Below are 18,661 nucleotides of genomic sequence, written 5' to 3' on the forward strand. Positions count from 1 at the left end.
ACCCACAAAAGCAGGGCATGCGGTATCAATAAATGAATAATGAAAGAGCTCTTGAAAAATTTTAAAAATTGACGAGAGATTTTGCGACTCTCTTAGTCAATTCTCTTAGTCAAACCCAAACAGGAAAGATTAAAATATTTCAAAAAACCAGGCGCCATCTTATTTTGGGAAGGGATTTACCATTTTGTATTGATTTGCACGGATTGGATTAAAAACAAAGGAAATTATGAATACATCTTTAGAATAAACTTTGCACACATACTACCTTCAATACTTTTCATATCATCACACCCTCAACTCAAGTATTGTTTTTTCTTGCTTTTATTTTCAATAAAAAAATCAAACATTTTAAAACTAAAATGTCCGTTTCAATAGCCATCTCTTCTCTCTCTCTCCGCCCAATCTCTCTCTTTCTCTCTCTGCTTGGTATCACTCTTTCTCTCCCTCTCTCTCAGCCCACCCTCCCAAAGCTATCGGCATGGCCACCTCTCTTGGCTTGCCCTCCCAAAGCTATCAACCATGGTCGTTTCTCTCGAAATTGACTTTGCTTCTTCAACATTTTCATTCTCAAGCACAATACAATCTATAATCATAAGGTGTATTTTCTAATAACCCGATTATTTTATACTTTTTGTTTTTATTTCTTTGAATTGTTGAAAAAACTTGAGGGAAGAGATGGACTCACTCCTAGGATTAGGGACAGTATCTTGAGACTATCGATCGCAAATATCAGGCTTTTACCAGAACTGTGATAACTTTGTAAATTGCTGTGTACCTCGACATGGCCATGAAACCCTTCTTAAAGAGGGATGGAGGAGGCCTTTCTCCAATGTTCAGCTTCTTACTGAAATCTCTGAGAAAACGTGGCTCTGTTATCATGGGAAGTGGGTGGGTACTTTCTAGCCGTTAAATAACAGGACTTTCTCTTTCTAAGAAGCCTCCATTTTTTAATGATAAGCATTAAATTATAAAAGAGAGAACTATTGCATGTTTAAAAACCCCATGGCCACACACACATACCAACATGAATGTAGAGCATCATACTTTTTATCTTAAAACCCTAATTATTTATGTATTGATTTCCCGATGTCATTCTAAAAACCCTAATATTTAGTACCTTCCCATCTCTCTCTTTGTAAAATCGAATTTCGGTTATCCCTGAGAACCATTTTATATCATGTTTTCTGTTATAAATTTATTGTTATCTTTTAAACATATACCAATATATTATTGGTATGATTATTCCTTCTATATAGTTTTATTGTTATCAATTGCTGATATCTAGACTATGTTTTTATAAAGGTACACTCTGCAGAAAAGGTCTAGCACAAATCTAAAGAAGTTGTAAAATCTGAGCAATTTATTATTGTTATGATTATTCATTCTCTATATTTTGGTTTTTGTTAATTGGTGATGTATGGAACATTTTGTTACACAAAAAATACCATCTTTTTAGAATTATAAATCTCTCAATTATACTTGTACTATTTTTGGGAGCCATGTATAACTAATTACTCCTTTAATCCATGTAAAAATCTCCTTGTATAGAATTTCATAGAAAAAATTGATTTAGATTGGGCCTCATGGTGTTTCAATGAGATAGGATTATTTATGTGTTTATTGCATAATTAATTAATTTTTTTTTACTTGAAGAATTGGCCTTTTGTCAATTCAAAACATTCGAAGTAGGGGTAGAATTCAAACAATACAAAATTCAAGCTTGAGTTTTACTTGAGCTTTAACCCTACCAAGCCTAGGCATTGTGAAGATGGGCTTCTAGCACGTTTAAGGCCCATGTTAAAATGAGAGGCCTATTTGCATTTAATGTTTATGGGCCAGCCCATTTTTGTTATGTAATGGTAATGGCCATTACACAAGAAATTCAACATCTGACAAGGGGACGGAAAATGAAGGAAAGAAAGAGGCAAAAAATGGAAGCATCAGGGGAAGTACAAAAGGAAATATTGGAAAAAGTACGAGTAATGATCCTATGACTTCCTGCCACACCATATGGCATGGGGTCCTCAAGGATCATAGTTGAATCCTAGTTTCCAAGTAGGTAACCGATGGCCCATAAGACCCACCCTCTCTTTCCCATGTCTTTGTTAAATACTTACTTTTGTTTTGTGAGAGAAAAAAACGTAAAGCCTCCACTCAAAATCGTGGATGAAAATATTTCAGTTTAAAATCTATTTTCACCATCAATTATGGAATTTATAGCTCAAAAAAATTGTTGTGATTGATGGTGGTGAAATTATAGCACGGTGTGTCATATTTACAACTATTGTGCATCATAAATTAGATAACCAATAATGAAACAATATGGCATCAAAGTAACATCATGGAATGAAAGTACATCAGCAAACAAATCAAATAACATAGGGGCTTAACGTGGTTCAGTAACAAATTGTGACCTACATCCACGGGAGAATAGTGCGTGGCTTTATTTAATGATTTGATGGAGATCGCAAGAGAAAATGAGATCCAAAACTCTAATTTATAGCAACTTTCTCGTTAGAAACATGGCCCAAAACAAGGTTTCACATACTACAAATGTGCACATTCTCTCTCTAGAACTGGGCCTGCAACAGTCTCCCAAAAATTGAAGTAGATGACCTAAGATTTCCACTTTCTCTCTCTACAAAATGGGGCAAAATAGCGTACACCCACCGTGAGCTATCTCCTTTTCTTCCCTTTTTTACTCTTTCTCACTCTAAACAATGAGGTTCAAACCTCTTATATTTGGGTACTTACAAGACACCACAACATTTGGATTAAAAACCAATCCAATGGCCTTGAAAAAATATAGAACAGTCAATAAAAATATATAAAATGAAGCCCACGTGTTACTCTTTCTCACTCTAAACAATGAGGTTCAAACCTCTTATATTTGGGTACTTACAAGACACCACATCATTTGGATTAAAAACAAATCCAATGGCCTTGAAATAATATAGAAAAGTCAGTAAAAATATATAAAATGAAGCCCACATGTGTGATTTGGTTTTACACGTACAACAATCTCTCACTTAAAGACATATCACCAAGCCTCTGAAACAATCACCACCAATGCACTACTATTCATCCTCTTGAGGTTACGTCTCCTCCAACCTCAAAAGTCTTCTACACATCGTATTTTTTTCATTTGAGACAACCTTTGTCAACATTTTAGCAAGGTCATTCTCATTGTGGATCTTGTCTCCCTGTAGATCTCTATGCTCAAGGGTCAACCGAATGATTTAACACCTGATCTCTATATGTTTTGTCTTGGAGGAATAAGCTGCATTCTTAGCAAAATGAATAACGTTCGAGTTATCACAATGCACATTATAATTATTTTGTTTCACCCCAAACTGGTCAATTAGCCTCCTTAACCAAATCATTTCTTTTGTTGCTTCTCTCAATTTCACATTCTCAGCTTCCGTTGATGGCGAGGCAACAATATCTTGCAACCTTGACATCCAGTTGATTGCACTACCACTAACCTTGAAAATGTACCAGTGGTAGACCTTCTAATGTTGTGGTATCCTGCATAATGGGCATCTATATAACCAACATCTTCCAATGATGTTTTTTAAAACACAAACATACATTTCATGTCCCCTTCAAATATCGAAGGACCCGCTTAACTGCTTACCGATGTTCCCAACCTGGATTATATATAAATATGAAAACAACTCCCACTACATGGGCAATATCAGGTGTAGTACAAACTGTGGCATACATCAAACTATACATTGTAGAAGTATATGAAACATTTTTTACCTTACTTTTATCTAGTTCATTCATTGGAAAGTCATTTTTAGACAACTTAAAATGTGTAGCGAATACTGTGGAAATAGATTTACAGTCAATCGTATTAAAGATCTTAAGAACTTTAGAAATATATTCAGATTGGCATAATCAAAACCCACCTTGCTTTCTATCACTATGGATGTGCATGTCCAATATCTTTTTGGTTACTCTAAGATCATTGGTAGCAAAATGCTTGTACGTATCAAGCTTCAAACATTTGATTTCACTCAGATTATTGCTACCAATAAACATATCATTAATATAAAGTAACAAAACAGTAAAAGAATCATATGCTAAACCCTTGAAGTACACACAATGATCAATTTCGTAGTTAGAATAACCTTCACCAAGTGTAAAACTGTCAAATTTCTTTTACCATTGGCTAGATACTTCTTCATCTTCAATCAATTTAGTATTATCCTCGTAACTAACATCACCTCCATCAACACTATCTTGAGCTTGAGTTTGGGTCATTTATACTTGCCGAGGTGGAACAATGAGATTTGGATTTGGATTTGTATATCCACAACAAGTCTTTTTTGCTTCGATTTTTTTTACTTCTTTTCAACAAACATCACATTCTCATTAAAGAGAACATCCATACTTCTTATGGTCATCTTTGCAATATGATCCTAAATTCTATAACCTCTATCATCACCACTTACGAACATCCTTACTACTATGAACTTCTTTGCAATAGGATCCCAAATCCTATAACCTCTATCATCACCACTTACCCAAAAAGCACACATTTTTTTGACTTTACAACCTAATGTTCTCACGTGTTCATATGACACACTTTTACCTTTCGAGAGAATTTCAGGTATTTCACCATTCAAGGGTCCGCTAAGAGATCTATTTGATCAAATATTCAGTGGTATTAGCAGTCAAGGGTGTACTAGGAGACCTATTTGATCAAATATATTGGTATTAGCAGCTTCAACTTAAATTTGTTTGCCAAGACCCAATTGTAAAAGCTATGTTTCTTACTCTTACAATGATGATCCTATTAGTGGTATTAGCAGTCAAGGGTGTACTAGGAGACCTATTTGATCAAATATATTGGTATTAGCAGCTTCAACTTAAATTTGTTTGCCAAGACCCAATTGTAAAAGCTATGTTTCTTACTCTTACAATGATGATCCTATTCATCTGTGTTTAAAACATTAATTTGTTTGCCAAGACTCAATTGTAAAAACATGTTACTTATTCTTTCAATGATGATCCTGATCCTATTCAGTCAATAATGATCTATCAACTGTGTTTAAACGATCTAGAATCCACAAATAAACAATTGAGTATGCCTGCTTCAAACATTTTATAGGACACTAGCCTCCATAGAATTATCGATGTGGGATATTTATCCCACTGCTTTATGCGCTAAAGGAACCATGCGTCTTGCGTCCCGCTCAAATATCTATCTTCTCTCCCGGATAGGATATATTTCCATACATTTCCATAAAAGAGGTAAACCATTGCTTAAAAATATGCGCAATTTTAAGTATTTTTAAAACTACTTATGTTTATTATAAAAACTATACTAGCAATTCAAAATATATATGCAAGAGCCAAATTTTGAACCACATTTATTATAATATTATAATTAATAATCATATTAATTGTTTTAAAAAAAAATATTAATTACATTGATAATCAAATCTCATATATTATTTATAAATATATTTATATTATAAATTATATAATGTATTATTTTTTGTTATTGTTGTAAATTAGATTTTTTAAATTAGATGACATCATAAGACAAATTTTAAATTTATTCTTACTTATATAGTAAAATGATTATAAAATATAAATCAATAATTTCAATTTCAATGTATAATATTATAGGTAGTTCGGTTGTGATAATTTCAAATGAGTAAAAAGAATTAATAAATGTTAGATGGGATACTAATAAATTAATGTTTTAATTTTATATTATGGAAGTGTTTTTTTATATTTTTAAATTATTTTGATGCAATATTATAATACTATATCATAGTTAATAATTATTTAGACATTTGGAACCGGAAAGCAACGTCTCAATATTTACCTAGTTTTACAAAGTAACGAAAGTACAAAATGCACCACTCCTAATTTCTTTTAAAAATTTAAATAATACTGTTTCTAGATATTTATTGTGATTTTTTGAAATACTTATGGGACAAAAATTACCGGTTCAGACAAATCTCCGTACCGATCACCGATTCACCGATCCGACACTGGGTATGGGTGAGACTAATTCGGATCACCGATCCATTTTTTTTTTAAAATACTGCTCTCAATGACACTATTTTGCGATGGTGTTCCAGGAACAATTCTTACCTTGTGAATGCCATTCTCTCTACAAAAAACATTAAAAGCATTCGAGCAATATTCACCACCATTAGCAGTTTGCAAACATTTGATAAAATCTCTTTGTTTCTTTTTCAACCTTGGTTTTAAAAACTTTGGAAACTTCAAAAACTTGATCCTTAGATGCCAAAGAATAAAACCTAACAATTTCTAGAATAATAATATAAAGAAATGATAAAATAATAAGCTCCACTAAGAGATTTAACATTAACATGACTACAAACATTACAATATATCAATTCTAGTGCTTTACTTTTTCTATAAGAGTCATTTCTTTTAAATGCTGCTTACCCATGGGACAATGATCACAAAAATCAAGAAAGGTATGTTTTGAAATAGGAATAAGATTTTGACTTTGCAATACTTTCATACCGTGCTCATTGCGATGACCCAAGTGACTATGCCAAACCTGCATGTCCTCATGCTTACTAGCTGTAGCAAAGATCTTTTCTATTGCATCATTCTTTTGAGCTGTGCTATGAAGAATGTAAAGACTCTAATTTTTTTGCCCTTTCAACTTTGTCATCACCCTCTTGAAATCTTCTATGACCCATTTCCAAAAGTCATTATAAAATTAGAGTCATCTAATCGCCCGACTGAAATGACATTTTTTGCCTCACATAATATGTGTTTCTTTCCATCTGATTGCTTAATAACAACATTTCCAATGCCCAAGATTTTCCAAGCTCGATCATTACTAAGATAGACAAAGCCAACATCCACAGATGTGTATGATGAAAAATATGATCTTTCTGAGCAAGCATGAAATAAAGTACTAGAGTCCAAGACCCAAGTATCTTCAATAGATAGTGTTATGTATACAACACTAGAAGTAGCCCCATATTCACCATCTGAACATTACTTGCTTCAACATGACCATTCTTGCTCTTAGTCTTTTGCTTATTTTTTAAAGCATAACAATCTTTTCTTGTATGATTAGATTTCTTACAATACCAACAAATAACCTTCTTTCGCTGCGACTTGGACCTACCTCTGTTATAAGATTTACTCGTATGAAATCCAGATGGTTGATATTTATGTTGTGTTCTTTCTCTATCTCCACCATGTATTTGTGTAGATGTCTTTCTAGTCTCTTTATTTAAAAATGGAGCAACTACATCTTTCAAATTATACTTGTTACCCATTCTATTTGTCACAGTGGTAATCATGGTAGCCCAACTAACAAGTAAAAAACTCAGCAAAAGCAAACATAAAGCTTCTTCATCTAAATTGACTTATATAGACATCAATTTTGTAGAAATAGAATTAAATTCACTCACATGCATTCTAATTCTTGCACCTTCTTTCATTTTCAAAAGAAATAAATATTTCATGGCATACATTTTATTTGCATCAAAGGGTTGTTCAAAAGATTGCTCTAAAGATTTCCAAAGCTCTGCATATGTTTTATATTTACAAACCTCAAATAAAACTGAGGGTGAAATACAAGGTCTAATTGCTGCCAAACATTTTCGATAAAAATATCTCATTCCCAATCTTTCATTGCAACATGCATGACCTCTTTTCCTCGAAATGACCTATCTAGTCCTTTTCTAACAAGATAATCTTCCATATTGGCCAATTACTTTGATTTAGTTTTTCAAATTCCATTGCCCTTTCCATTTTAGAAAAAATATAGCAAATAAGAGCAATAGCAAAACCCCTTTCTTTACAAAAAAATAAATCATAAATCCTATGCTCAGATACTAGTTGTTGTGATCGATGGTGGTAAAATTACTACAGGGGTGTGTCACATTTACAACTATTGTGCATTTAAATCATATAAACCAACAATGAAATAATATGACATCAAAACAACATCATAGAATGAAAATATAGCAGCCAGCAAATCAAATTACACATGAATTTAAAATGGTTCAGTCACCAATTGTGACCTACATCCATGGGGGAATGGTATGTAGATTTACTTACTGATTGATGGAGATTACAAGAGAAAATGAGATCTAAAATTCCAATTTCCAGCAGCTTTATCTATCTAGAAATAGGGCCTAAAACAGGGCTCCAAACACTATAAATGTGCACTCTCTCTCTAGAACTGGGTCTACAATAGGATCCCAGAAATCCAAGTGGATGACCCAAGATTCCCTTTTTCTCTTTCTATAAAATAGGGGAAAATAGGGCACAATAGAACCCACATGAGTTCTCTCTTTTTCTTCATGTTTCTCACTCTTCCTACCTCTAAACCATGAGGTTTAAGCCCTTTATAGCTGGGTTCTTACAGGACGCCACAACTTTTGGATTAAAAATTCAATCCAATGGCTTAGAAATAATGAAGAAAAGTCAATAACAAAATATAAAATGAAGCCCACATGTGTGATTTGGCTTCACACTTACAACAACGGTATAGATCATGTAGATCTGTGAACACTTGAAAATGGATGGTCTAGATAATATATTAAAACATACATTATTTTTAGCTATTGAAATCCGAATATTTTCACAACCACAATGACCAATGTTGAGATGATCGACTTGAAGGTTTTCCAACTCCAAAACTATAATTTCTGGTGAGTTTTGAGGTGAAGCTTTAATTTGTTTTTTTTTTCTATAACGTGTCAACCTTATTTCAGCATATAGAAACATAAATAAGAGTGAGTCTTACGAGGTTGGGATCATACATTGAGCTGTTGAGGGCTCTGCTTCAGTTAAAAACAAAATGATCTCCAATCAAACAATAATTTTAAAAAATAAAAGAGAAATAATAAATAAATAAATAAAATATATTGAAAGATATGTGCAACTTATTTAGCTAGTTAAACCAATTAAACTCAGCAAATTTGATCAATTAAAATCAATAAATTTGATCAGTTAAAGCGGTCAAACATTAATTTTAACAAAATTTATCCAATCATACAAACTCGATTTCTATTATGAATATAACTCTCAACTAAACACAAATTGATGTTTTGACTGGTTGGAATGACATCTTTCGTCCGATCGTCAAAACTATGTCACAATTTGTGTGAGAGAGTGACTTGCAATAATTTTTTTACCATGGAGAAAGAGACACCTTCAATGATTGCCCACAATGCTAATTAAACGGCACCGACACACACCAAAGGTTCCTCTAGAAAATCCCGAAAAGACCTACTGGATTCCATCCTTCTCTCTCGCTCAGCCATTAGATTCTTTATCTCATGCCATACCTAGCTCTATTGTTTCCTATTTTCGCACCCATATTCCCTATTTTCGCACCCCCAGCCTTTTCACAATATTTTTGTTCGAAAATAGGGAACTATCAATTAAACGCCTTCAGTAGGTGCCTAGTGCTCTCTCTTTCTCTCTCTCTCTCTCTCTCCTTCATTTTTTGTCTTCCCAACCCGACCTGTTGTGCTCGCTTATTTTCGTATGGAAAATATTTTGATAGACTTGAAGTCCTATCAAAATAAGTAAAACCTCATTTTAAAATTCACTTGAAATCGTAGTTTCAGTGTTGGAAAATCTTCAAAGTGATAATCTCGGCCTTCACTATTATGATTGTTTAAAAAAAAGAAGAAAAAATAGAAACGATTTTAAGCCTTAAAAATATTGTATATTGTAAGGTATTATCTAAACTTTTCATTTCGGTCTTAAAATAAGTGTTCGTAGATTTACAAGATCTGTATTCTTTTTTGAACTCTAAATTTTACAGTCACTACTGCAAATTAATTTTAGAGCATCATGGATATTTTTTATGCTCAAAGTACTTTCTAGACGAGGATTCGAGGTGAGACTTTATTTTGTTTTTATAAAGCCTAAGCCTTATAGAAACTACATTCTTTTTATATTGGCATCATTTTTATAGTAAGTTGTTTTAAAAGATAAAGGGACTTAGCCATTGCACTCGCCATGCCTGAGTCCAGACTGGTCAAAGATACAAATGCTCAAATGGTGTCAATATGCCATACGTGGTGGTACTATTGTACATGAGAGGGGTCGAATTCCAAATATTGACGACACACTAACCAACTAAACATTTAGTGGTCATTTAAATTCAATTGAGCATAACTTACAAAATAATATAAGGGATTGTCTACAAAGAGACCAATTATCTTTTATAAATGGAAGTGACAATCAGTATTTTCCCTCAAATTTCATAATAATTTGTTGTAAGAGTATCATTGAATAAATACAAAATTCCAAAAAAATATTCTCGGATTTCATGACTCACCTCAAGTCATCCAATTTGGCATTTAGTGAGTGAGAATGATTATGACCTCCATGTATAAAAGATACATGGTCTATTTGTAGACAATCCCATAAGAGAAAGCTTTCTATGCTTCCCCTACAATATATAAGTTATATAATTCCCTTTATCCAACCGTTCATTCTGAATAGAAGGCTAAGATTGCCCCAATCACAATGTCACGTCTCTACACTTTTTTATTTTTAAGTTTTTCTATAAACTATTTTGACACTAAATTTTGTACGTCCAATTCTCTATTACTCGCACTATCAAAGAATATAAAAAAAATATTTCCAATAAAATGAAATGACTATATTACCCCTGAAATTTTAAGGGGTATTTTGGTCATTATATTTTATCGAAAAATTATTTTTAATATTTTTTATCGTTGCGCCCCAATGAAAAGATGGCACATACCAAATTTCATATTCATACAATTTGTATAAAAAAACCAAAAATAAAATACTCTGAGACGTCGGATCTAAGATCAAACAGTGAGTGACTCTCTTGATCAAAATTGGACAGCTGGATGGTAAGGGAAGCATAGATCTTCTATGTTGTAGGGAAAGTATAGAAACCTTTCCCACTGTATAATATAAAGTTTACATCTATGAGTAACTCGTTGGAGTTCGTGTCTGGGGCGAGTCACAAAACATAGAAAAAATTATTAATTAAGCAATATAACCACATCACTAATCCCATTCAACATTATGATTGTTATTAATAAATTTTATACTGCTCAGGTACCTCTTTAAAAATATAGTAAAAATAACTAAATTACTCGCGTTATGATTGAGAACCATGAAAAAGCAGGGCCATTATGGTGATTTTGTATTTGACAACTTTATTTTTTTCTAATGTTGGACAACCAAAAGGTACTTTTATTGTTTGATTAGGTGGAGATAAATTACCAAAACGCACTAACTTGTTCAAGGTTCCTAACATTGAATAGATGCAATTTAGACATTTTCATTAGATTTTTTGAGAGGTACCAAAGTGAAATGAAATTTAAAAGACAATATACAAATGGGATGATATTTTGATTATTTAATTGACATGTCATGAAGAAAAGAAGTAAGGACTCAAATTATGTTGCAAACAATAATATAAATTAACCTGCCGTAATAAATATTTTAGAGAAAAGAATAAACTAAACAGTGGATGAGTTGATGCTGAAGGGAACATGAATTTAGTAGCCCTGAGAAATCTTCTAAATTTATTTAAATAAAAGAATAAAATATATAATGGATGGGCCAAATTGTCTAAACATCTTAGTCCCTGATAAGAATGTGTAAGAGAGAGAGTGGAGAGAGAGAGAGAGCATGACTTTGAAACTTTAGAGAGAGAGATAGACTTTGAAACTCACTCTCACATTTTTTACATGAAAGGAGTGATATGTCCATTGATGTATTTATATACATTTACAACATAAATATAAAACCATGTACAATTAACAAAATGATATGGTCAACCTTAAATATCTCATTTATGATAAAGATAGATGATTTGTTTGTTATTGATGAGGCGGAGATAGATTTGGTAGAAAGAGATTTTACAACTTCGTTAATACATCCCCTCAAGCAGACGTCTGAGTAGAGGGATAGACGGTCAGCTTCTCACGAAGCATGTGAAACCTGGCAGGGTGCAGTCCTTTAGTGGCTAAGTCCACTACTTGGTCACAGGTGAAGACATAAAGAACATTAAGACCTTTACGAAACACCTTTTCGTGAACAAAGTGATAGTCAACTTCCACATGCTTAGTAAGTGCATGAAATACTGGATTAGCAATTAAAGAGAGTGCACCTATGTTGTTGCACCAAATGATAGGTGGAGAAGGTAAAAAAACGTGTAAGTCCTTGAGAAGCATGTGAATCCAGTACAACTCAACAACGGTGTGAGCCAAAGATCTATATTCAGATTCTGTACTTGACCTAGCAACAATGGGTTGTTTCTTGGCACTCCTTGAAACGCGGTTGCTTCCAAAGTATACACAATGGTCCCTTGTCAACCAACGATCATCTGGATTGCCTGCCCGGTTCGCATCAAAATAAGCAACAAGTTTTCGTTGGCCTGACTGAAAGTGAAGACCATAATCAATCATGCCTTTAAGATACCGTAGAATGCGTTTGACAACATCCCAGTATGTTATAGTGGGCAGTGCATAAATTCACACGCTTGATTGACGAGAGAAGCAATGTCGGGCTGTGTCGTTGTTAATATTAGAGAGCACCAACAATACTCCGATTCTCAGTACCATCAATGAGTGGATTGCCTATATCCTTAAATAATTTGCTATCAGTGATAGCAAGAGTCATGTAAGGTTTGGACCCTCTCAATTTGGATCATGCCAGTATGTCCGTAATATATTTAGATTGATACAAAGAGAGTCCTTCAGAAGAGTGATGCGCCTTGATGCCTAAAAAATAATGCAAGGGCTCAAGGTCTTTCATAGCGAAGAGGCACCCAAGATCATGGATCAATATATTTAAGTGGATGCCACTATTGTCAGTGATAAGAATGTCGTCATAGATTAGAACAACGGTGATAATGCTATCGGTCCAGAGGACAAATAGAGAGGACTCGGTATTAGATCCCACAAACTTGAGATGAATAAGATACTATGTGAACCTCTCAAACTAGGTTCGAGAAGCCTATTTGAGACCATACAAAGCCTTTTTAAGGCAGCAAATGTGCGTCAGAAATATGTGATCAATGAACCCCAGTGGTTGCTGCATATATACTTCCTCAGAATACTCTACGCAAAAATGCACTTTGTACATCAAGTTGGCGAATTGGCGAATTATGATTGACGGCAAGCAAGAGAACCATTTGAATGGTAGTAGGTTTGACAACAGGGCTGAATGTGTTTGAGTACTGGATGCCAGGTTGCTAATTAAAACCCTTGGCTACTAGGCGTGCCTTATACATTTCAATAGTCCCATCCGTTTTGTATTTGATTTTATATATCCATTGACAACAGGCTACATTTTTGGTTAGGGTGAGACAACACAAATACCCCATTCCATTTTAAACAAATTCACTAGCCATAGCCACCCTCCATTATGGTAACTTTGATGCTTGAGTGTAGCATGTAGGCTCGCTAGTAGTAGTAGTAGACGTAGTATGGGCAACATGCATAGGGTACAATGTGGAAAGGAGCACACATTTGTGGCATGTCCCATCTTTACTTCGGGTTATCAATGGGTGAGTGGATGGTTGCCAGGTCTAGGTTGATGATGCATTAGTGATGTTTGGAGTTACAAGTGGCTGGGTGGATAAGGGAAGGAGTTCATTAGAGTTAGTGTTGCTAGAGTGGTCATGGAGGGTAAAAGCAAGTATAGAGGGGGCATGAAGTATCGTAGGAAGGTTGTTAGGAGTAGAGTTAGTGGGAGGGAAAAGTGAGGTATTATGGGGGCTGGGTGTAAATTGAGGGGTTGTAGGGACAGGTGATGGGGAAAATCCATGAGGTCCACATGAAGTGGGCCAATGATTACTGACGAGGTGTGACTAGTTTCTGTGTGAGGACTAGCCGAATGCAATGGTGAGTTGTTACAAATGGGAACCGAGACTCGTAAAATATTACATGCCTAGAGAGAAAAATATGTGTTGTGGCCAGATCAAGACAACAATAACCATGATAATTTAAGCTATACCTGCTAAAAACACATGGAATCGACCGGAAGGCCAATTTGTGGGTGTTATATGGACATTTATAAGGAAAAAAAAGTACAACTAAATGAGCGCAAGATATTATAATCAGGTGGTTGTTGAAACAATTTTTGATATCAAGAAATATTGCCAATGACTTTTGTAGGGAGTTGATTAATTAAAAAAACGGCAGTGCTGAACGCCTCCACCCAATATTGTTGTGGCATATGAGTATGGGCTAACAAGGAGAGCCATGTTTCTACCACAGGACGTGTTTGTGTTCTGCAGTGCCATTTTGTTCGATGAAAGATGCCATTAGTAGATAAAAATTGTTTGAATTCACCCCTCCATCAGATTGTAGGCTCTTAATTTTAGTTTCAAACATATTTTGCACCAAAATTTTAAGTGCAACAAACACATCAAAGGTATGTGATTTAAGGACCAAAGGATAAATCCAACAATATCTACTATAATCATCAATAAAAACAATATAATAAAAACAATATAATAGTGATATCCACGTATTGACATAACTGGGAGGGACCCCAATGTGAATAAGTTGCAATGGTTGAGAGGCAATCGATGGAGATAGAGTGAAATGTAATCACTTGCTTTTATCCATTTGACAAGAAGTGTAAATGAATGAAGGTTGACAAGAACCATCAGTGGGTAGTCCATGAGAGAGAAGGTGTTGTTAGGTACCATGTGTAGGATGGCCTAGACGATGATGCTAGGTTTGAGGAGAAACTCGTTCACTGATGAGAGCTAAATGAGGCACATATTTATTCATGTGACTACGCTTTACTTCAAGAGGGTAGAGACCATCATTACTCTATCATCGAAAAAGGATCTTCCTTATTAGCTTGTCCTTGAAAAGAAATCGGAAGCATGGAATTAAAAAAAAGTCATTATTGAGATTAAATTGTCGTAACGGAAAGAATATTTTTTGAAGTATTAGGAACATGTAAAATATTATTTAGGTGAAGATTAGAGGTGGGAGAGTGCAAAAGTGGTGGACCCAATATGATGGATTTTCAAACCTGTACCATTCCCAACTGCCATGTGCTCTATCCTTAGATACTTTGACCAAAGAGAAAGATGAATTAGAGGTGATGTGGTTTATTGCCCCAGTATCAGTATACCATTCAATATCTATTGAAGGAGCGGTAGCCATGGCAGCAAGTTTTTACGAAGGGTGTCGACCTTGGAAAGACATATCCAAGTGATGAAAGCAGGCAAGAGCCAAGTGGTTCACTCGGTTAGAGATCTAATATATTTGTTTTTGTGTTGAGCAATGATTATTGGAAGATGAATCCGAGGATGGGCAACGACCACCACGACCATGGCCTCTGCCACAATTGTTTGATAATTCCCATGTCCTCAAAATGATTGGGATGGAGCACAATTGGTAAAAAAGGCCATTGCTAGCTGATCTAGAACACCTTATTGGTGTTGGTTTCAAGGCTTATTTCTTGATCAAGAAGAAGCTCATATGAGCTTACTGGATCAACTAGAGTTGTGATGGATGTTATGAATGAATCATATCTTGGACCAAGGCCTCACAAATGTATAGGACAAGATCATAGTCGTCAACATGATAAGCAATAACGGCAAGACTGTCTGTGATAGTTTTTGCCTTGTTGAGGTGGTCTGATCTGGACATTGTTTCTTTATTAAGAGTTTGAAGTTGAAGCTTAAATTGTATAATACAAGATCTTGACTGTGACACATAGAGCTTCTCTAATGTTTGCCACACATCTCAGGAAGTAGTGAGGCCAACTACTTGTGACTACACTCATTTTGTCATTGTAGCAATTAACCAACTCAATAAAAGTTGATATTGTTTTTTCTATGCAGTGAATGCGAGATTGATTTTCTTATTTGGATCACCCTCACAATACTTGGGTAGAGAGGGAGTTGATCCATCGGCATAATCATTTAGGTATTCGCTGCGCAAAATAAGTAATAATTGCGACCGCCACAGTAGATAGTTGGTTGGATCAAGTTTGATGGATACCAAATGTGTGATGTTAGAAAATAGGGAAGAAGTTGTAGTCATGGGATTGGTAAATTCAGCAAGGTAGGGGTGCTTTGAGGGTCAGTTAGAGAGCGATAAATCAGTCGCAGCATAGATTGTTATCGTATATGGAAGAATCACAACTTTAAGAAGTCGAAGCAGTCGTTTTCTCTCAAGCAACAGACCACCTTGACATTCTCTCAAGCAATAAATGCTTGTGTAAAGGCTTGTCATGCTTTATATGCTTGGTTAGAGAAGCAAAAATAGCTAATATTGCATCAACAGGTCTTGGTTGCAGAAGCAAAAACCAGCTAGTAGTGCATCAATAGGTCTTCGCTATCCATCACAATGTAAGCAAATTGGAGCTGATTTTGTAGAAGAAAAAAACTGATGTCCCACTTAGGCTTGTGATACCATGATAAGTATGTGAGAGAGTGAGAGTGAAGAGAGAGACTTTCAAACTCTAGAGAGATATTGAGAGACTTTGAAACTCACTCTCACGTTTTTGAGATGAGAGGAGTGATATGTCCATTAATGTATTTAGATACATTTACAAGATAAGTGTAAAATTATGTACGCCAAACAAATTGATATGGTCAACCTTAAATATCTCATTTGTGATAAGGATTAGATGATTTATTTGTTGTTGATAAAGTGGTGATAGGTTTGGTGGAAGGAGGTTTTACAAGTTTGTTAATAGCCCCTTATCTCTAAGACACTAACAACATGAATTTACCAATCCTAAAAAATCTTTAAATAAAAGAAAAAAAATAAAGAGTGGACATGATAAATTAGCCAAGTCTCTTAGGTCACCTACATGCACATTCCTATTTATAAGTCCTTACTCTCACTGCAGTTTCTTTTCCGCTCCTTTGCCGGTAAAAACCAATTCTAGTCTGCAACTTAGAATAAAAATTTGGAAAGAAAAGTTTCAGCTTTGAATTCATTGAAGCATTATTAACTTGAGGAGAACTGTAAAACGCAAAGATTTCCTTGAAATAATCTCCATTAGCTAAAAGTTCACCAAATTTTCTCGTTAATACTTAGTCATGTTACATATTTTCTACAATCTCTCAAGAAGTTACGACGTTCATATCCAACAATAAATCAAACTGTTCAAAACAACAGGCCTTCTATGATAAAATCACCCATCAAAATGGAAATGCAAGGAATAGCTTTTGAAATTCGTGGAATATTACCTTTCAATGAGAATGGTGAGGGAGTTCTTCGGAGGGAGGCCCTTCTAGCCGAATATAATCATAAAGAATACCTCGGAAAGGACTTGTGCTATTAGCTTGAGTGAGAAAGATCGTATTTACCCCCACCACAAGCTGAGTGTTTGGTATATCAATACTATACAACCAATAGAGCCCATGAATCCCATGCCTAGCGATTGCATTATCCATCCCAATTATTCCAGTTGTAAAATGTGGTGGATTGGCTTTGGGATCATTGAATCGAACCTCAGAGAGAGAAATATTGTGCAATGAGTTTAAGGGATTCATAACTTGATTGGAAAGAAGAAGAAGTGTACATCGACCAAGTTCAATACCTGTAGTTCAGCCATTGCAGCTGATGCGAGGGCCACTCGGAGCTTATAGGTACCATCTTGGTTTACACTATCAAGGTCGAACTTTATCTGCCATGTTGTAGCTTGATATGTGCCATTTTCTCCCTTCCTATATTACAGCACAAAATTGCATAAGATTCAAATATATTTAATTAAAACCATGTCCAAATCATGCTTGAAAAATCTTCCTTAGTGATTAACATAGAAAATAATGCAACACATATTACATGGTGTTTGGTATGCAACATAATGCATAATGCAACACCTGATAAGTGCATATCCACATCTGCCTGGCATGTGCATACACACATCCGCATGCGCACACACACAGACAAAGGGAGAGAGAGGGAGAGAGTTGTATTCCCACGTTATTACTATTTTGATGATGGCTATCTCCCACATGATTATGAGATACATAGTATTCAATTTCTAGGACGACATAAAGTAATTCAGGAGAACCAGTAATATGTACCCTTGTTTCTTTGATACCAGGCACCAAGAGTCAATATAATGTAGAAGAAAATTTTAAGAGGAAGTGATCAACAATGAAAACTCATTCTCCTTAGGTGGATCTCCTCCCATGGATGGCAATGTGGAGGCATTTCCTTCTTAAAATTTAACATTTGTGTTCTTTACCCTTCTGCCTCTAACCCCATAAATCTAATTTCCAAGCAACGACCAATTCTCTATGAAGCTACATGTTTGAACCCATTTAGGAATATTTATTGTTTCACTGGACCAAATTGTTGGTCATTTTAAAGAGATTCAAGTATTCATAAACTTAGTAGCTAGAATTATTTTTTAATGTTTAACAATTGGATAATGATTCTTCTCATTGTTTATCCATGTTGAAGCTCTGAGACATAGCATGCTGTGAGAGAATTGTTAGGTTTGGTAATATACTATGATTAAGGGCATTATGTTAAAAAGAAAAGATGATTTTTTGAGGAGCAGAAAAAAAAAAGAAAAAAAGAAAAAGAACAATAGTGATCTCTATAGAGAGGGCCAAGGAAGATATAATACCCATCCCTTTTAGGGTCACCCTCAAATAGGTTATAAGAATGGATCTGCAAAATGGAGATGACTCTCCAAG

The 18,661-nt window shown here is 34.7% G+C and overlaps 1 protein-coding gene across 9 annotated transcripts in view; it reads right to left on the reverse strand.

Moving 5' to 3' along the window:
* Window positions 1-2,826: 2,826 nt before the first annotated feature.
* Window positions 2,827-18,661, reverse strand: part of LOC18446393 (uncharacterized) — a 53,804-nt gene continuing 37,969 nt past the window's right edge. For 2 of the 9 annotated variants that reach the window (XM_088855240.1, XM_088855244.1), the window contains 3 exons: window positions 17,551-17,677; window positions 17,198-17,461; window positions 11,839-12,361 (listed from right to left, as the gene is read on the reverse strand). In XM_088855240.1, coding sequence (XP_088711366.1) covers window positions 17,201-17,461; window positions 17,551-17,677 — 388 coding nt within the window. In that variant the 3' untranslated portion in view covers window positions 11,839-12,361; window positions 17,198-17,200. Of the gene's footprint in view, window positions 3,529-3,632; window positions 3,651-10,613; window positions 10,969-11,838; window positions 12,362-14,380; window positions 14,814-16,986; window positions 17,462-17,550; window positions 17,678-18,661 lie in introns of those variants that run through there. The other 7 variants (XM_088855237.1, XM_088855243.1, XM_088855236.1 and 4 more) reach the window with 5 other exon arrangements.

This window comes from Amborella trichopoda, chromosome 13 (assembly GCF_054954075.1).
Source record: "Amborella trichopoda isolate Santa Cruz 75 chromosome 13, AtrichopodaSantaCruz75HAP2 v2.0, whole genome shotgun sequence".
Lineage (NCBI taxonomy): Eukaryota > Viridiplantae > Streptophyta > Magnoliopsida > Amborellales > Amborellaceae > Amborella > Amborella trichopoda.